Here is a 20672-nt window from a genome sequence, read left to right on the forward strand (position 1 = left end):
GTCAGGTAACCAGGAGCAAGATGGTGAGTTCCATTTGACTGTTGAATAATTTTCAGATGACTTCTTGTCTTATTATTAACTGGGATGAAGAGACCCTGTGTTTGCACGGCCACGACATCTGTCAATGTACTCAGCATGGCTGTTGTCTTTCTTTGTAATATAATTAGGTGCTTTTTTGATTTTAGACAACATACACTGATAAAGGCAAAAAGGTAAGCCAATAACACTTTTGTTTGTGTTCATTTAGCTGTAGATTTTATTTCCCTTTCAATATGCATTTTTTAGTTCAACCTTGTCTTTGATTTTCCTCGAAGACCTAAGGGGTATTGATCATTGTGACTACATAGGACCAAAGCTAAATATGTGATCTTGTCCTTAGCATGAGCAGGGAAGTTTCCTCTGCTTTGACCACATTACATTCTGGGTTGGAAATGCCAAACAGGTAAGTTAACTCAAACTGCTCGTTGTCCATTTGGTTTTGGACACATTCAATTTATTTTCTGACTAACTGTATGTGTAAACTCACTAGCCACTGGGAGATGATCACAAAGTGTAAGGCCAATTGTTTGAAGTCATGCTCAATGTCAGTTAACTCTAACATTTAATAAGATAAATTCCCATGTTTTTCTGTTGTATATTAATCCTCGCCTTCAACAGGCTGCATCATATTACTGCAACAAGCTGGGATTTGAGCCTCTGGCTTACCAGGGTTTGGAGACAGACAGCCGTGATGTGGTGTCCCATGCAGTCAAACAAGGAAAGGTAAAGAATCATCAGAGCCTGCAATAAATAGCTTTGTTGGACTCAAATGGTGACTTTACTTTGTAAATGAAATGAGAGAGTCTCTTTGTATTTCACAGATCATTTATGTGTTCTCATCTGCCCTCAACCCTGGAAACAAAGGTAAGTAGCTGAAGTAGTTATCTATGTTTCTCAAAATGTCACATGTCACTAATAACAATACATACTTAATAAATAGTCAAACTATAATGTTTAAGTTTGAAATGGACGTTTTCATCAACAATTGGCCTGGCATGCAGAAGGAAAAAAATGTTTAAGTTACAATTCCAAGAACTTGCTTTTGTCAAATTAAATCCAAATAATCCCTCTCAGTGTGCTCAGAAAGATTTTGTTAACCAGTCATCCCAATAGATTTGGCATAAAACATACAAAAATACATTTCAATCATAATTTTAGACGCATGAAGAGATGAACATGCATAATAATATGAACACATTTGTTCTCATCTCTTCTCAGAGATGGGCGATCATTTAGTCAAACATGGGGATGGAGTGAAGGATGTTGCTTTTACAGTGCAGGACTGTGACTTCCTGGTGCAGGTACATTTAAGTGCATTCTAAGCTATATTCTAAAAGACGTTTTACTTTTGAGGTTACAATTAATTGCTGTAAATTAATGCTATTAAAGTCATATTTTCACTTACCAAATATTCTTGTTCACAGAAAGCCAGAGAGCGAGGTGCAGTTATTGTAAAGGAGCCCTGCACCCTGGAGGACAAGTATGGTAAAGTCAGGCTGGCCGTGCTTCAAACGGTAAGACAAGTCTCCAAGTAGGAATCCTATCAATTTACATTGAATATTTAGTCACCATTTCAATTAAGTACATTATGTAATAAGTTGAAATGTAGGGGGGGAAAGACTGAATTGTAGACTTGGTTATGTTTGCTGCAGTATGGTGACACCACACACACGTTTGTGGAGAGGGCCGGATACAGTGGGTTGTTTCTGCCAGGCTTCCAGCGCCCGATCTTCAAGGACTCTTTACTAGACAAATTGTGAGTGTACATAAGTCATTGTTATGATCTTTATAAGACGGCGAAGACATAATTACAGCTTATGTGTGTGTGCTTTTTTTCCCATGCAGACCTAGTGGAAAACTGAACTTCATTGATCACATTGTGGGAAACCAACCATATGATGAGATGGTCCCAGTGGTGGATTGGTAAAGGACTATCAAGTACTTCTTTTAGAGAGTTTAGAAGCATGCAGTGTGTCACATGTGATAACAACATACTTGTTCTTCAGAGCGGTGGGTGAGAAGAGGAGTCAAAGGGTATCTGGTTCTTACATAACTCTGTTTGGCTCGAGTCAGTGATCAGCATGACTTTGCATTTCATGGGTCTCCAGTAGTTTTCCACATCTGGGTCTTGTTTGTACTCCGTCAGATGAAGACGGGGAAAGGCAGTTCTCTAAATGAGCAAGCTCATTGGTTGATCCTGGAAAAAGAGGTGTAACTTACACAGGAAATCTTCAAAATGGGAAGCGCCTCATTGAACTGGCTCTTAACAAAAACACATCATTCATGTTTAGCAGGCTGCACTTCTCCATTTTAGATCATGAAATGATAATAGCTTCAGTTATGGGCATGTAAACCATTAAAATAACATGTTGACTATGCACCAAAAAAGCAGCTCTTGATCTCTGGTTTGTAATCCAACAGGTATCAAAGAAACCTTCTCTTTCACCGCTTCTGGTCCGTAGATGACAAACAGCTTCAGACAGAGTTTAGTGCCCTGAGCTCTATTGTTGTGGCAAACTACGAGGAGACTGTGAAGATGCCCATCAACGAGCCTGCCATGGGGAAGAGAAAGTCTCAAATTCAGGCAATGTTCTTTCCCCTTTCATATGCGGACTAGAAACCATTTACTTGCACAGTAATGGTTAAGTAACGGGGATCCTTTCCCTACATTTTCACTCACAGGAATATGTGGAGTACTACGGAGGTCCAGGAGTGCAACATATAGCCATGAACACATCAGATATCATCACTGCAGTAAGTCTAACCGACACTTTGGCTTTGTGGATTTGTTCCAACACACGGCATCAATACATCTGTGATGAATCCCTTGATCGTAGATTCGTAACCTAAAGGAGCGTGGGACGGAGTTCATGTGTGTACCAGACACCTACTACCACCAACTCAGGGAGAACTTGAAAGACTCAAAGGTCAAAATCTCAGAGGACCTCAATGTTCTGCAGGTCAGGACTCTTATCATATGTTTGTCTCCTTTGTGAAGTGTTTGGCATGCAGTCTAGAGTTTGCTGTAATGATTGAACAAAATGTCCACACACAGTCAACTATTCAGTATCACCAAACTAAGTGGATAAATTAAGTAAAGCTGACAAATGTTATCTTGTGACCTTAATCGTGTCCAGGAACTGAAGATCTTGGTGGACTACGACGACAATGGCTATTTACTTCAGATCTTCACTAAGCCAGTTCAGGATCGCCCCACTGTGTTCTTGGAAGTCATTCAGAGACACAACCACCAGGTGAGGGCGCCACTGGATAGATCACTTTTACAAGGGATAGGAACTATACAGCACATTATTCTATATTTCCTATAAAACATCTGGGCTTGATACACGCTTTGCTGGCAAAACGCAACTTAAACACATGATGTATTTATCCCCAGGGCTTTGGTGCAGGAAACTTCAAAGCTCTTTTTGAAGCCATCGAAGCAGATCAGCATGCTCGGGGAAATCTGACGATCCTGACACCAAATGGAGTTTCAAAGAGCATGTGATGTGATACCTGTGTTGCAATTACTTTACAGTTATAGGGAAAGTCTGAATAACTATCAATTAACTATGAAAAGACACTTGAGATACACAATAATAATGTGCAACGGGTGTTGTTTTTTTGTGACTTGTGACATGTTTTATTACAATGTAACATATATGTTTATCTGTCAAAAAGTACCTAATTTAATCACAACTTAATCATAATGCAACACTTTCTTTTTATAAAATGTTAGCAACAAAAACTAATATTATTGATACAAGCTTGACTCAAGCAAAACACAATTTAAGCTCTCATAAATGAAAACATTTAACTATACACATTTGTTATCATCTGGACAAGAAGGTCAACGGACCTTTCATTGCAACAAAGGCCTTTTTGTACGATGTTCGGAGCTCCCTTTTTTCCCTCCATGTGGGAAGAGACAACAATTGCAATGCATGAAATTGTGTTTATAAACTGTAATTTACATACAAATGTCGTGTTGTGTATTGTTTTCGTATTAGTATTCTGTCTAAACAGTGGTTTACAGTACTTGAGGGTGGCACACTATAATTTCATGCTTGACCTCCATTGGTAATCCATTACTGTCTTGCATGCTGTTTAGGACAGTTTATGCTGTTTAGGACAGCCGCACCACCACTCGTCTGCACTGCTTGAGCTCCTGTATGGCCTCCAGACTGTACAGTTTTGAATAGCATTGAAATGGCTTTTTTGACACATCTTCTGGTTCTTTGTTTACATTGTACTGTACCTCAGGTAACTTTGGATCGCGTCATAATCAGATCAATTCCCTAGAGATTAATTCAAGGAGCCCCGGCAGCTGTCTGCTTCACACAAACAGGGAATCTTTGTGTCCTCAATGGGAAACTTGTAGTCATATGTGATCTCTTCATTGATGCGTATCGGCTGTCGGGAGTATATTACTATCTTCTTCTGAGACTCCACTGTGATGATCTTTGCATAACAGTTGGGCTGCAAGACAAAAAGTGTATTTTGCATTAACGATCTTATGAAATAAATCTTGATCTTAATTATAATCACTTTTATCTCCAACCACAGGACTACCAGCTCTTACTCACGTTGCAGCTGTGGTTGATAAACCTGGCTAAGTTCCCAAGTTTAGTAGCATCAATGATGGTGTCCTGATCAACCCGGAACAAATAGCTGCTTCCAATGCCCTCCTCCTCGTATCTCTGCTCCCTCATGTCAGCAATGACCTAGGGAGAAAGAAAACAGATGTGCCGATTCATGCGAGTGTTGTTTATCACTTTCACCCTTCTCACACTCTTGGAAAGTATCCAGAATAACCAGTGGGTCCCAGTGGCCCACTGGGCCAAGTCAGGGGACCAGCAGATTGCTTAAAAGCTTGATGGTGACATGTGTTACTAGGGCTGGGTATTGCCATGGATTTCCTGAATCAATTCGATTCCCATTCACAAGGTCCCGATTCAATGCGTTTTCCAGTTCAACTCTATATGAATTTGATTCGAGATAATTCTGTTACAATACCAATACTGCTTGGATATAAAAGAGATTTCCAGAGAACTAATGCTGTACATTTGTAAAAAGGACCCTCTAACCTGGTGTAATAATAATAATGTGAATGTTTACATTAAGAATTGAGCTAAAGCAGGTTACCAGCCCCTTGGACCGTTCCACTTTCCACATCTGTCCCGCTTAGCGAACAAATGTATTGTAAGAAATACAACTTGCAAAATGCCACATGCAAGCTTTGATGCGCGCAGTAGGCCTACTACCGTATGAAAATGGCCAAAGCCACGTTTAACTGCCACCATATGTATATGGAGAAACATTCTGAAATAAGAGAAGCATAATGTGCGGCCGCAGGGAGTTTGTGTTTGAGAGAGAGAGTGAGGAGCAGATCAGCTGTTTGCGATTGAAGCAGAAAAGAAATTAGCGATCAAATCTTTATTAAATGTACAGTGTCACACCAACACACACACACAACCCTAGTTGTTACCAAGGGTGAGTGCATTATGACTTTATTTCCAAACCTTTGTAATTAGCTTAAGTTTGTCTTACCTGTCTGATGATTTGACCCACGTACTCAATCACCATCTCATCTGCGGCTATTGGCTCCATTGCAAACAGGCCCCACTCATGAATATGACTCCGGCTGAAACGAATCCTCTTCTTTCGGAACTGATATATATCGTGACAAAATAAAGCATGTGCCATTTGTTAAAACAGGCTTCAACTGCACAAATACTGACATGACAGTTTACTCCTTTCAGCTAATCAGTCAATTACTGTCTGCCACCAAAGCCAAACAATCCTGACCACAACAGGGTGCATTTGGACAGACCCTCTGTGTTATGAGCAAAACAAACAGATCACATTCACTGTTATTGTAAAATGAAACTGGATATAACCACATGTATATTAAACAGATCTGGACTTGCATACTGATAAAAGATTGTTCCATTTATTTTTTGTTCTATTCAGGTAAATAAAGTAAGCGCAGTAAACTGCAGTTTATGAATCGTAGCAGCTGTTGTCGGCAGGTTGTTGAGTGTAGTTATCTAATAATTGACTTACCTTCAACTGGTTGAACTTGACCAGGTCGCTATCACAGCTGAACGAGGACAGCAGGCGACGCTGATCAGACCTGAAGTCAGATCCAGCACGCAGTGAGACCGATTGCTGGGCTGGGATGCACATTCCCTGGTGAAATATATGTTGATATTAAGCACTGAATGGAATAAACTAGGCACAGAGATCATCACAGTTTCCCCTCATTAATACCTGAGTACTTGTAGATGGAAGCTCAAAGGTGAGATTTGTGTTGTTGAAGTATTTCATTTTATCTTTCTTGCTAATTTTGTAGAATCCTTCACTGCGAGCAGAGCCGGTCCGGTGTTTTGGCTGCCAGGATGTCTGTTCCCCACTCTCCTCTGGGAGGACTTTTGTCAGTGAGCAGCAGTTAAGGATGTAAAGCACAGATTACTTACAATAGTGTGTTTTTATCTGAAATTTATCTGAAATCATTATTTATGTGTAATGTGATGTTTCAATGGCAACCCTTCCAAGGAATATGCTACAGTATTGTACGCTTGATACTTAACTACAACACTATATTGGCTTTCCCAACGATGTACAGTGTTTAATTGTAACGGTTAGATTGTTTTCTTAGATATTAGGATTAAAAAAACATGTTAAATTAGGGAATACATTTCAGGTATTTGTGTATGGAACGATGATCACATCTATTAAAACATTATCAGTTACTGATTTCGCTTTCTGTAAACTCACTTTGATCTCATTAAATTTCAACATGAAACTCTGTTAAAAAGGATATGAGGGTGAGATATCCACAGGGTGTCACTGATCCACCTAAAGCCATTATTTTGCACTTGCAGCCTTTCATATGTACACTGCAGCAGCCTTTCATCTTCTTCATCCAGGCCCTCCTTCCAAACACTATGAAGTATCCTCCTCTCTTTACACAGTGAACGCCACCTGTGAAGATGACTGTGAGAGGGAAGAGAACCATTGATTCTTTGAAGTGATCTCCGCTGATGCTGGATTCTAGACCTCCTCTTAAGCCTCCTCCACTGTTTTCTCCTGAATGAGGATCTCTCTGTCTCTCTATTGTTCCCCTCATCCAGAAGCCCAGGCATGTTCTCCAGTCCCTGCAAGGGCTTCTTTTTCACACCTGAATTGAACCACCTGCACTTGTCATCAGCAGAGTCAGATGAAGACCCAGACAGGCTGCATGGAGAAGACACTGAGATGGGAGAGCAGCCGAGAGAATCATATAACGGGGGCTGAAAGGTGGTCACCATTTGTGTTTTCCTCCTGTGGACTATGGTTCTTCGGGGTAGGATGATGTCTCTTCCAGGAGTCTTTGGGGCTGTGACATATGGATTGTTAGACAGGTATGGCACAGGAAGTGGGCTACAAAGAGTTGGACACATCACTGTGCTACCTGATGACATGGTTGTCTCTCTGCCTGGTGTTGCTGGAGCTCTACTAGAGCTAGACTGTGTCCAGCCACGTCCATCCTCTCTACCAGGAGTTTTGGGCATATCCTGGTATGATGGGTACGAGGCCGGGGGATCAGAGGGAGCTAGATTGAGCTTGGTGCCTGTTGGAGAGATGGAGAAGACTTCATCTGCAGAGTCCTCACTTTCCAGTTCAGTCACTATCCCCTTCCCTGGTGTTTGTGGTCGTTCCACCTCCTCAGCTGGGGATGTGGGTTTGCTTCTTATCAGAAGGTCTGGGTCACTGTCCAGAAAGCAGCCAGTAGGAGTAAGAGGCCGCAGGTTTTCTATGTTCCCGAATGACTCTTCGGTCCAGTCAGGGCTTTCCATCTCTACATCAAGGTGTAACTCTGCTGCTACACAGATAAATAACAACAACATATTACAACATCATACTTGCACCACCATTTTCTCTCAATATTTTTGCTCCATTGTTAACACACATTGTACACACCAGAGGATACCTTGTAATAACTTTGATCCTCTGCCTTTAGCACCATCATTAGGTGAACATTGTTTTTTTTGTCCAATACTTCTATCTACTTACAATACCTACTTACGAAAAATACCTGCAACACTAATGACAGCCCCATCAGCCTTAGCTTTAGTTTGTGTTTGGTGCTAATTGGCAAATGCTAACATGCTAATGCAGTAAACTAAGATGTTAACATGATCATCATTAAACCTGCTCAACACCAACATGCTAGCATTAGACTATGAGCATGCTGCTTTTAGCATTTAGCTCAAATGTTCCTCAGTTCCTAAATACAGCCTCGCAGAGCAGCGAGCATGGCTGGGAATGATCTGTAAACATGACAATCATGCGCATTCAGGATTAATACTTAATATCTATGTCAACCAATATCTGTTAAACCTTTACTTTTGATTTTGTCCCCATTTAGGAGCCAGATAATTGTGAATTACATTGTGATTATATTGTTAAAATATTTATTAAGAGTTTGTTGTTGCACACGCATTATAACATTTCATATACTATATTAAGTATTTGTTAATGATTACCAAATTATTTGTAAACCTTTAAGAAAAATCATTTCTAAAACGTTTCTAAACATTACATAGAAAGCTGCACTAGAAACCAATTATTAAGCATTGACAATGTATTATTTAGCTATCTAAATAATGTTTATGCTTTACAAAGTATTTATTAATAACCATTTGACAAAGTCTTGTAATCAGCAGTTGCAACTGTATAATGGCCATCCAAATAATGTGTAATAGGTGGTTAACAAACACTTAATAAAGTATATAAAACTGTTAAAATAACATAAATACTAGCATTATTAATAATTTGTAATGGTTATTATATAATGGTAATTATAATGATCTTGTTGTTAACAGTAAAATAACTATTAACTAAAGTTTAATTAACTATCAACACTTATTGATGATGGTTATTATAAAGTGTTACCAACTATTTAAATATTCTACTATACAGCACCTGGACGTCCTATAGGTGACAGGGGCCGTAGATGGTTGTGGGGTTCGCTAGTTTGGAGCTCAATCATGATATCCGAGTCACAGGAGTCTTGTTGACAGGAGGTGTACTGGTTCTCCTCAGTTTCCTCCTTATGAAATGGATCGGACCAGTCCTGAAGGCCCAGCTCCAGCTGAGCACCAGGGGTTAGCGGGGCTGGGGGGGTGACGGGGAGCTCAAGTTCCATCGACTCTTCATCTGACGATATGACAATACACACACGAGACCTGGAGTCTTCCTCCATTTCTTCGTCTTCCAGACTGAGGTCAGAGTAGAATGAGTCCTCAAAGCTCCCTGAGAACAAGTCAGAGGAGACGAAGTCTGCCGAGGACTCAGTGTCCTCTGGGGAGCTGCTCTCTGAAAAAGTATCTTTAATTTAAAACAAGAAACACAAATGTTTACTCATCAGTATGTGAATATTCCAAAGTATTCAATGTTCAAACTGTAGGACCTTTTAACGTACCGCTACCTAAGCACTGCACTCCATCACTAGTTTGAACGATGACAGCATCGTTATCCTCCTTTTCTTCCTCAGGGTTATTACCGTCACCGTCACCATCATCATCTCTGTCACACTAATTAGAGCACAAGTTATATTATACAATCTTAGGAACGTCATACTTTTAGCACATAGACTATAGTTTATCACATTGATACTTTGTATGAGGAAAGGTTTTGTAACCGATCAGAGCCGATCAAGACGTGATTTAATTCATTTGATAGCTGATTTCTTTAATGAGGAACTGAGAAAACATTACTGGCTCTAAACTACAGGCTTCTTTTGTAATTACTTTTGGTTCAAAATCCCTATTCACCAGATTTTGAGGATCCTCATCAACTGGCACAATAGCCTCCACTTTGTCTGATGTTGTTTCATCATCTTGAAGTGTGTTATCTTCATCTTTCCCTTCATCATCAGTATCACTGTCAAGCCCATGTGGTCGAGCATGTCTGCGTTTGGCTCTCTCAGATGCAGGTCTCACTCTGTCATCCCCCTGTTTCACATCTTCATGGAAAGAGAGCAACACAGTTGATCAAGCTAGTCTAGAATAGACAAAGGAGCTATAATGTAGTAAATGAGGGTTAATTGCATTAAAAGCACTAACCTGAGCTTTCGTGAGTAGAACACAACCCATTTTCTATCTCTTCTGATGTAGCAGTATCATCGGCTGTTTTTCTTTTCACCTGCATAACAAGTTATTTTTCATTACATTCATTTATGCATTGCTCAGAGGATGAATTATGGTGTGTTTCATATAACATTACACAAAATAGTTTACCTTGAAGGATGGCAGTGGAGGTTTCTTTCCCTGGCCACTGATGTGAGTGGGGGGATTTATTAGTTTGTTCCTCTCATCAACACTTGCTGCTCCACTTTTCAAAGGACATACTTGTGTCTGTTGAATTACACAATAACAATGAACCTATTAGCTTCAAAAGGTCACAGACATTTTTTTCTTCATTTCATTATCCACTTTATGAGATATTAAAAGAACTTACCTTTGTTTTCTTTTCTTGGCAGTCCCACCAGTCCTCAAAGGCCTTGAAAGCGGTCCCTTCAATCATTCTACGTGTCATGTCCTTCTTAATGATTGACTTCAGTTCATCCATGATGACTTCTAAAACTTTATCTATTGTGACCTTGTGAGGGTTTTCCCGAACAAGTGGGTATTCTGGTGGTGGCACGAAGGGGTTAAACCTGAGAAAATGTGGAGGGAGCCAGGGTGGTCCAGGGAATGGGAAGGGTGCACTGCCATGCACTGGAGGATTCCCCTTATCCAAAGGGACTGCAGGACGCATGGGTAAGCGGTAGGTGTGCACAGAGGGTGGAACAAAGGGCAGCACCATCAAAGCTGGAGGGGGTCGAAGAAAAGTTGGTGCAGGACGAATAGATGGTGGAGCTGGAAAAGGTGGAGGAGGAATGGAGATGCCGGTGTGATGGCCTGGAGGTGGGATCCAACCTGGAGGTGGGATGGGGATGGTGCCATTTGGCAGGCGAGGTGGGCCAGGTGGAATAGATGGGGGAAAGGGAGGAATTGGGAAAGGGAAAGGGATGACTGGTGGACGGAAGCACCTAGATGTAATGGCAGGAGGAGCTCTGGAGGTACAGAGTTGAGTTGGTCTATTGAGAGAAATTGACTGTGTTGCAGGTGTCAAAGCTCTGGAAGGTCTGTTATTTGAGTGCTCCTTATTCTCATTTACTGCATGCCGGTCCTGAGAATGTCACAGACAAATTTATTTTAAGTGACAAATCTGTGGCACAACATAAATACATTTATACCAACATAATAACTACTACTTTTATTTTCATAATGTGTTTATGTAAAGATCTGGAGGAGTTACCTCTGGACATGAGAATGTCAGGAACCTTTCTTCCTCTTTTTCGTTGTTTGCGTGAGCCTTCCTTTCAAAATGTGCGAGATCAGATGGAGACTCTGAGTTTCTTGTTAAAAACATAACAGCTTGAGTAGTTTCATCCTCTTCATTTTCAATGAGCGACGTTGGACTGACCTCCACCAAATCATTGTAGGAGCGCTGATGGCTAGTTGTGAAGTCACAAGAAGTCAGAGTGCCACCAAGTGAGTCATCTGAGAAAGGGGAGGTATTTGCAGAGCAAGGTGAAGTGGGGCTATCCTGAGAGTCAGCCTCAAAAGTCTTTTTATCAAAGTACGAAGGGTCAGATATCTGGCTGTCTATCAGCAAACTTTCAATGCGTGAGTCCAAACTCTCTACCACTGGCTGGAGACTACTGGAGGAACAGTTACCAGCAGACGGAGATAAGTCTGTTATGCATGCATGGTCATCAGGTGGGGAGGATGCTGCTATCTGCCGGTCGACTGTGAAATTAATGCTTACGATGCTAAAAGAATTGCAGTTTTGATGTGAAGCCGGAGAAGTAGTGCCGACCACATCCCTGGACTCCTGACAGGGGGAGGCGAGGTCAAAGGAAGCTTCTGTATTACTGTGAGAAGAAGATTGTGCATTGTGACCCCACAGAGCAAGTTGCTGGCTGCTAGTTTGTATTTGGGAAGAGACGTGGTGTGGGGCCTGTGGTTGGCAATGCTTCAAAATAAAGTTGAAATCTGACACTTCGCCGGATCCCCTGTGGTACCTTGCAGGTTTACGATGGCAGAGCTCACGTCTCAAAGGTTTGAGAACACTGTAGGTGGAGGGATCTCCCTGCAGGATTGGAGTTGCCTGAAGACTGGAGTAGCAAGAGTCCTGGGAGAGAGGAGTTGCAGACAAGCAGGGCGTATGGGGTGTTCCCTGAGAATGTGGTGTAAGCCCAAAGCTGCAAGGTGTGTCCTGACAAATACTGGAATAGGCTGTGTCCAGAGAGAGGGATGTGGCGACGCTGGTGGGGCTGGAGATACTCCCTCGTCGCTGTGTGCCTGTGCAGCCCTGTAAGAGATGGATAATACAGTGGAAACAAGATAACTGCTGAGAAATATTATCCCTAAAATAAATATGAATTTAACTGCTGGTTTGTAGATATTGAAGATATGATTACTTCACAATTATAGGCAGCTTTAAAATGTTTACCAGTAAACTGTCGATTAAGCTTTGAATAGCTCGCTCATTGCCGCCCACTGGCAGCGTCCAAGGAGTATAAAGGCCACGCATAAGGAGCTGAAGATACCGCGCTCTGTTTTCTCCTGAGGAAGGTTGCATGTTACTATTAATCAACACATTCAACAACATTCATATTTACACTTTCAATACATACAAAAGTGTGAGGTATTGCTAATTAACTACCTTTAGGATCAATTTCCACATGAATAATATTTCCCATCACTGACGTCTCATGGAGGTGCTGGACAGCGTCGTTTGCAGCCTGCACTGTGCCGAAGATGACCTTTGCGATCCCTAAATGCTTCTTGTTCTTTGGATTGTAAAATATCTCCACGTCTTCAATGTTCCCATATTTATTGCACATAGTAGTCAAGAACGTCTCCCTCACATTGTCATTCAACCTGGAAAATGTCACTTCTTTGGGAGGAACAGGGCCAACATACCATTCATCAAGCTGAAAGGACACAGGTAAACAACATGTATTATTATTACTATTTATTATTTATCTGTATTGCTATAATAATGTAATATGATATAAAGATTACCTTAAATTTACAAATCAAAAGGTCAGTCTTGCTGCATTTGCTCCACAGGCGGTAGACGCGGGGATCTCTGACTGTCTCCACAGGAAACAGACCTAAGTCCTCCACCTGTTGGAGTAAATAACACCCGTCATTATAATTGAAAGGCGCAAAATTAAAGGCAATTATCTGTAAAAAACAAGACAATACACATGTATTGCAACGGGCTCACGGGTATGTTGAACTGATGCCCATCATAACGGTACACTTTGTACAGTCCTTTTGTCAATGCGGGGTCAATAATCAACTTGCAACTTCTCCAGAGCTGGGGCGGGGTCTCTCTCTCAGTAGTCTGTTGTTCGCTTTCCATTACATTCGTCAAAACCTGGAAAAACAACACAATAAGCTGTCATTGCGAGCACGATAAATATAGCTGTTCGCTAGCTTACTTGTCGTCCGCCACTGGAGGTTAACACGCCCCAACAGGTGATGGAGAGCATCACCTGTAACGTTATCTTTCCCTAAAAGATAACCTGTTGTGACATGGAACACGTCAAAGTAATCAAAGTTAAAGTCGAACAAAACAATTGTATCTTGCGTACCTGTACAAAAGTGGTATCCTTTGGTGGAGCAACATTGTGGAAAAGCTGCTGTGATGTTCGTTGTTTGCACAATTAGTCGCACAGGTTGGACGTCGGATCCATCCGCTCGGTGACAGAGACGGAATATAGATCCTTCGGTGAGGCGGAAGAACACAACCCGTTTGAGGAAGGTGGATTAAGAGGCGACAGGTGTGTTTCCAAGCACCTTCGGGAGTTTATAATACAACCATGTGTTAAAATTAAAAAGTGACAAAGTAGATCCAGTTTATTTGGAGAATATATTTATATATAGGTGGTGTAGTGGCTAGCACTGTCGCCTCACAGTAAGAGGGCCGTGAGTTCGATTCCCGGTCGGAGCGGTCCTTCTGTGTGGAGTTTGCATGTTCTCCCCGTGGCAGCGTGGGTTCTCTCCGGGCTCTCCAGCTTCCTCCCACAGTCCAAAGACATGCTGCAGGTTAATTGATCTCTAAATTGCCCATAGGTGTGAATGTGAGAGTGAATGGTTGTATGTCCCTACATGTGCCCTCGATGGACTGGCGGCCTGTCCAGGGTGTCCCCTGCCTTCGCCCTATGTCAGCTGGGATAGGCTCCAGTGCCCCGCGACCCTAATGAGGATAAGCGGTATTGAAAATGGATGGATGGATGGATGACTATGTATAGAAATGGAATAAATTCAAGCATATTCTGATAAATATAATACAGATATGAGTATGTGACATATATATATTTATATTATCTCATACTCAAATGTGTGTAATAATTTGTATTGTATAATACACACTATACAAATTAGTATTCATAGTGTGGTGTTTAAGTATAAAAGTACTAGATATAGATAATTTAATATACAGATATATTATTGGACATCTTTATATGTGAGGCTGTTTAAATACTTGATATATTCAGCCGGCGTGTGGAACAGTGCATTAAGAGAAGGCTGGACTTGTTATAGCTGTTCAAGGTGTGCATTTTCCAGAAAGCATTTCCAAACCGGTACATTTCCTCCACCTCCCAGTCCCTACTAGTGTATCTACATATCTACCTATACCTACCTATATTATCCCAATTATTTTTGCTCAGTTTCTTAACATCTGACTGGGATGATTTCCTTTCTTGACCTATGCATTATAATCACTTTGCAGTTTGTGCTTCCTCAAAAATACCACTGCATTTGAACTGTGTTCAATATGTTTCAGTGGTACACTGAGCTGCATCATTTATGTGATGGATTGCCATGCAGCATCCTTGTTGTGTGCAAAGCAGACCTACAAGAAGACAAAGTCCTGATCCAGTGATCATTGGGTCAGAATGCTGTCACATATATTAATTCAGGTAACTCCTCTGGGCCCAACTCATGTTACATCATTATTATTACTTTAAAGAATGAATGTGTGGCAAAAAAAAAACTCTACTCTGACAAGGAGAAGAGGTCAGAAGGGAAATCAATGATGTACTTAGAGTGCTTAGCCAAATACGGAAATGTGGACGACTTATTCAGACAAGCAACAAAACAAGCGCTAATGGCGACAAGTGCCAGAGAGTGAAGGAGTGTGCCTCGATGTGATGCTCATCACCGGTAGTACACTCGCACTGCATGTCCGGACACATTTCCTGTGTAGTTTTCCTTTTGACATCATAGTTTAAAATACTTTTTTATACAATACATTTGTTTCTCTGGGTTTTTTTCCAGGCATTTTTTATACATGCAAAAGTTTCTTTAAAATAAAGATTAAAAAAACTCAAATGATCTCAGATTTGTTTTATTCTCAAAACCAGTAACAACCACAACAAGGCTTGATCTTATAAGGTTACAGTAAAACACCACACATAAGGAAAACTTAGAATACAGTATTTCAGAAAAAAATTAAAGCTGTGCATTGACAAGCAGTGGGATCTCTCTATTCACATTAACATACAAACATATAAATCAACCACAAATGAATGAACCAAAGAAACATGCCTTCATTTGCATTGATCTCTTTCTAAATAAGGCAATTCCTATCAGACGTGTCCAAGAGTGTGTGCAGTTCACATGAATGTAACAATCTTCATTTCATTCCTTGGGAAAAGTCTTTCTGTCATCAACAGTGCTTTGCATAAGTGTAACGATCATTTTATAAACAGTTTGTAGGGACAAACCCCGTACGGCTCCTTATTTTGGAGCTTGTGCATAACAATGACTGAGCATGTGTAGGATGTGAATGATACAAATATAACAAGGACCACAGCATTATCTTGATATAATTACAGGATTTTACAACTATATGATATATTGTGAAAATGTTGTCATAACACCATTGAGAGAATAACTGATAACAAGGAATTTGCTCTATATATTTGCATATTTCCTCACTTGAGCTTGAACAAGTTTGCAATAAAGATGATTAAGAAAAGTAAAGAAAATGGTCAAACCCCAAACTATTCAACAATGTGCCGCAGGACAAAAACACATCCTATATTTCACACTTAGACAATCTGTAACGCAAACAACGTGCTAACACGCTCAAGCTTGTAAACTATGAACAGTACAAAACATACAAAACCTGCATTTCCAATACGTGCGTGCTTTGCGATAATACATTCAACAATACTTCTGTAAAGCCAGTAATATTTTTTCACTCACAAAAGCAACGTGAAATAGAGAAAATGTGTCTTGTTTACTTTTCTTTTTGACCAGAGATTGATTTTACAAGAGTGCACAGACTTCACCATCAGGCTCAAAACGCTGCCCTTAATAACTCATTTTCGTTGTCACTCGTTATAGAAATATTTGCACTGCAGTAAGACACTTTGGTTATAAGCACTCTGTAAGAAGTCTTATCTTGCCTCTCCTGTAGGATTGATACATTCCATTTGTTTTTTGGAAGCCCAAAACAATGTTTTGCTCCAATCTTAATTGGAGCAAAACAAGAAAGGCGTAGTTAAAAAGTTCCTAAAAGAAACCTTTCAGTCCAGGGAGTATGAGCGTGTATGTATAAAAAAACAAACAGCAATAGCACTATAATGTTTGGTTCTTGTTCCTTAATTTTGGTTTAAGTGCATTAAGCCAGCCATGTGAATATATGACATTTCAGTATTACATGAAAATGTAAGGTGTGGCTCTGTGGGAAGAGTGGGTCGTCCATCTGTCTTGATAACAAAGGCTTGGTATGGCTCCCTACTAGGCCTAATTTAAAACCAGGCAAACGGAAGAAATCAATACAATCCACCATGGGACAGAAGGCCACAGGTGGATGCTGCAGTTGAGGAGATTTTTACTGTGTGCCATCAGCAGCACAGAATAAACCGTGGGTTTGACAGCTCAAATAGAGCAGCAAACTACATATGAATGAATTTGTCCACCTGAACATAAAACAGGCTTCCGTGCAGACTTCCTTTACATTAATATCCAATCATATTCAAACAAGGAAGTGCATCTGTAATTTAGCCATTGTGATTGTTTTCATCGGATGTGGATTCTACCCATATTATCCTAGCGTTGGTAATACAAAGTCATGTTGTCTGTTGGTAATAACTACACAACAACCCATTTTTCATTAGATCTGTGTTGTATTTAACTTAATAAAAAACAGAAAAATGGGACTCACTCTAATTCCTATAATAGAACACTCAAGTGCACCTGTGAAGTCCTAAAATGGCTTTAGCCCTAAAATATGTAATATTACAATACGTCATCATATTTGTCATCATACAAGCCACTGACATGTGAAGGCCTAAGAACAAAAGATGTACCCTCAAGGTAAAAACTAGTTTGCTGATGTTTAATGTCTAGAAGTTTGTGAAAATACATCATCTAAAAGTTGACTGTATTGAACTCAACAAAAGTCGACAGATCACACGTGCACTTTCTCTCTCCAAATAAACATGGGAGCACAGTTCATAAACATGAAGAATAAAGCTTTTATAAGAGATTTCACAATAATGGCGATGTTGAATGTCCGCTGCAGTTGTGTGCTAGCGGGCTATAATCAAGGGAAATGGATGGTGGTCTTAAGGTCGTCATTCTCACCCCTGTGGTCCAGCTGGTTCTGGAGCTGAATGACCTGTTCCAGCTCTTTGATCTGGCGGTCCGTTTTGTGACTGACGAGTGTGCGGTAAAAGTGGATGGCGAACATGATGAAAACAAGTCCAAACGGCACCATGATGCAGGTGGAAGCAATGGCTGCGGCCTGACCAGAACTTAATCTGCCGTTGTTGTCTTTGCTTTTGAGGGGTAAGAACTTCACCCAGCACAAGAGCATCACCTCTGTCAGGAAGAGGAGGGTGCCGATGACTGTGGAGAAAGCCCAGGCCAATTCTATGTGGTGGTGCATGCGCTCGTGGGGAGACTCATGGACGGAGTTGAGGTTGTGAACATTGCTGACAGCCTCAAGATTAGGAAGGATGCAGGTGCTGATCATGAGGGCGAAGAGGTGTACTGCAACCAGAACTGTAGTGCAGGCACTGAAGGCTATCAGCAGCCCTGGAGGATACGTAAATTCCGGCTCCAGCTGTACCTCCACCATGGCAACCTGGGAATATCATCGAAGAAAAATGTCTCTTTTCCACTTGATAATTGAAAATCAACATATGACTGCCGAAATCCGGTTAAACCAGAGTGCATTAGTTAGCAACACAATGAACATGGCTGTCATATTTATATCACTGTACATAAGAAAGTCTAATAAAGACCACTTTAATCACTCATTGCTTTCTAATTGTTATCTCCACCCTAAAGTGAATATATGACATTGGTGTTAATGTGCACGTAAAACAAAACAATATCAAAGATATAAAAAAATGCCGCTGTGCGGTCTACTTGTTAGGGCGGAATATTATCATAGACATGATAGTGAGTAGGCAAGCCCTCTGAAGTTTAAACATCAGTCTTCATCAGTTAACATCGCGCAGGTGCACCGTGGGAAAACATCTCGTGCAAAGTCATACATGACTAAACGTACGAGGACAGTTTTCACCAGATATTGTGACCGTCGTCTTTTAATGTCGGCCGATTTATTTCATTACGTTGCCCTTCAAATCAGACGGTAATTAATAGTAAACATTAACGTCCTGGAGCCGCTATTAGGCCTGCAAAGTGTCGGGATCTTCACACACCCTTGAAGACAATCAGCTGCGTCACGTATCTGCAGGTCATGCCGATGGCCTAAACCTGAGTTTGCATCCATGCAGTAAACACAGCGACCGAGTAACAGGAACACCAGAACTTACCATCGCGAATCCGGACAACAGCGCTGAAGTGCGACTGGTGGCTTTGAGCTTGGCTCGACTCAAGTACAGTTTTCTCCATGACAGAGCCTGAAGGGAGTGCTCGTTCAAGCTCATTCCGAAAGCTGCCGCAATTTACTAGTTTCTTACTTTTATAAATATGGAGTTATGAACCCGGACTGATTTACAGGCTGGCACTCGATGGAGTTGACAGGTGAAAGGCACGCGCGGGGAATTTGTTTCCGGTGAAGTACAACGTCAAATAAAACTAGTAACGTTAGATACAGAAAACTATCAAACTATGTCAAAACTTCCCTTCAGCAGCTGGCCAACTCCCTCAGTCGACCAGGAAACACAATTACCCACAATCCAATACTTCCCACGAGCGCTGCGGCTGCAGTCCGCCTCCTTGTGCCAGCTATTCGTCACGTATCTTGTTGTTGTTCTTCTTCTTCTTCTTCTTCTGCTTTTTATGGCGGTTGGCAAACAGCTTTCGGGTGCATTACCGCCAACCACTAATCTGGAGTGTGGATTTAAGGAAAGCACATCTCTTATACGAAAAACAAACAAACAAACGTAAAATTAAAATCAATTATCAGATTCTACTCATTAGTCTTTTTGCCTCTAAATATTCCAGAATAATTTTCCAGCATTCATCACTAAAGCTTTTCTTTAGTACATTCATTATATTTCCCTCTCCCATCTCTCTTAGCCCCTTTAAAAAAATGTCTCTCGCTGACTACCTCTGACAGAACAATAACACATGGTCCACCGTTTCTTCTTCTTCACAGAAGTCTCACTTTCCATTATTATGTTTTTTAATAACATAGAGGGAACTATTAAGACCAGTATGGCCATTCCTTAGCCTTGTCATAACCCTCTCCTCTTTTCAATTTCGTCCACTAGATCCTGCACTCCCAACCATCCATCCATCTATCCATTTGCAATACCGCTTATCCTCATTAGGGTCACGGGGGCGCTGGAGCCTATCCCAGCTGACATAGGGCGAAGGCAGGGGACACCCTGGACAGGCCGCCAGTCCATCGAGGGCAGCACTCCCAACCATCCATCCATCCATTTTCAATACCGCTTATCCTCATTAGGGTCACGGGGGCGCTGGAGCCTATCCCAGCTAACATAGGGCGAAGGCAGGGGACACCCTGGACAGGCCGCCAGTCCATCGAGGGCAGCACTCCCAACCAATTAAACAGATATCTTCCTTTGCTCGCTTTTTTCTATTCATTCTGCCATATCTTTTTGATTTGTCCCTTAATCACCACTTTAGCTTCTGACTTACTTATATTTAAATTAACAATATTTCTCCCACTCTTCAAAGCCCGTTTTGCTGCATGTAGCTGGTTTGTCTGATTTACGAATAGCTTATCTCCTGAAAAATGCCCCCAAATGATGGCGTTTACTAAAGTGTAATCATGAATGCCCACACATCTGTTAGTGTTGTTCTCTGAATATTAATTAATGATGCAGTGTGAAATGTTCCTTGTTATTAAACAGGGGGAGATTGGTCTTTGTGGGCTTTAATTAAACATGCATATGCAGGAGCTATAAAAGTGCGCATAGGTCACTAACCGGCGGACCGCGGTCCGGGTCCGGACCCAGAAGCCGTCCCATCCGGACCCGGACCGCCAGACAAAACAGAAGGTTATGATTTAAAACCTGACAGGGCGCTTTTATTTTTAACCAGCGGCGCGGCGCAGCTTTTGCTGTC

General features: G+C 41.2%; 3 protein-coding genes across 4 annotated transcripts; 1 reads left to right on the forward strand and 2 right to left on the reverse strand.

Moving 5' to 3' along the window:
• On the forward strand, positions 1-3973 carry hpdb (4-hydroxyphenylpyruvate dioxygenase b). Its single transcript, XM_034541821.1, has 14 exons — positions 1-23; positions 186-212; positions 380-442; positions 658-762; positions 861-903; positions 1258-1340; positions 1464-1553; positions 1692-1795; positions 1885-1962; positions 2461-2623; positions 2722-2793; positions 2877-2999; positions 3177-3293; positions 3437-3973. Exons 1-14 carry the CDS (start codon positions 21-23, stop codon positions 3545-3547), a joined length of 1182 nt encoding a protein of 393 aa, XP_034397712.1. The 5' UTR covers positions 1-20; the 3' UTR covers positions 3548-3973.
• Positions 3974-4344: 371 nt separating this feature from the next.
• LOC117735900 (histone-lysine N-methyltransferase SETD1B-A-like) lies at positions 4345-13639 on the reverse strand. Its single transcript, XM_034540812.1, has 18 exons — positions 13589-13639; positions 13372-13524; positions 13164-13268; positions 12802-13072; positions 12589-12701; positions 11389-12447; positions 10546-11259; positions 10326-10442; positions 10152-10230; positions 9861-10051; positions 9509-9620; positions 9010-9414; positions 6866-7906; positions 6313-6479; positions 6106-6231; positions 5590-5709; positions 4626-4763; positions 4345-4518 (listed from the first exon to the last, which is right to left on the reverse strand). Exons 1-18 carry the CDS (start codon positions 13637-13639, stop codon positions 4345-4347), a joined length of 5136 nt encoding a protein of 1711 aa, XP_034396703.1.
• A 1846-nt stretch (positions 13640-15485) lies between these two features.
• On the reverse strand, positions 15486-20672 carry LOC117735997 (calcium release-activated calcium channel protein 1-like). 2 transcript variants are annotated; one of them, XM_034540956.1, is made up of 3 exons: positions 20534-20672; positions 18950-19466; positions 15486-18252 (listed from the first exon to the last, which is right to left on the reverse strand). In XM_034540956.1, the coding sequence occupies exons 2-3, from the start codon at positions 19061-19063 to the stop codon at positions 17710-17712; spliced, it is 657 nt and encodes a 218-aa protein (XP_034396847.1). In that variant the 5' UTR covers positions 19064-19466; positions 20534-20672; the 3' UTR covers positions 15486-17709. The 2 variants fall into 2 exon arrangements, with proteins under 2 accessions (XP_034396847.1, XP_034396846.1); XM_034540955.1 differs by lacking the exon at positions 20534-20672 and having other exon boundaries at positions 18950-19942.

This window comes from Cyclopterus lumpus, chromosome 9 (genome assembly GCF_009769545.1).
Source record: "Cyclopterus lumpus isolate fCycLum1 chromosome 9, fCycLum1.pri, whole genome shotgun sequence".
Lineage (NCBI taxonomy): Eukaryota > Metazoa > Chordata > Actinopteri > Perciformes > Cyclopteridae > Cyclopterus > Cyclopterus lumpus.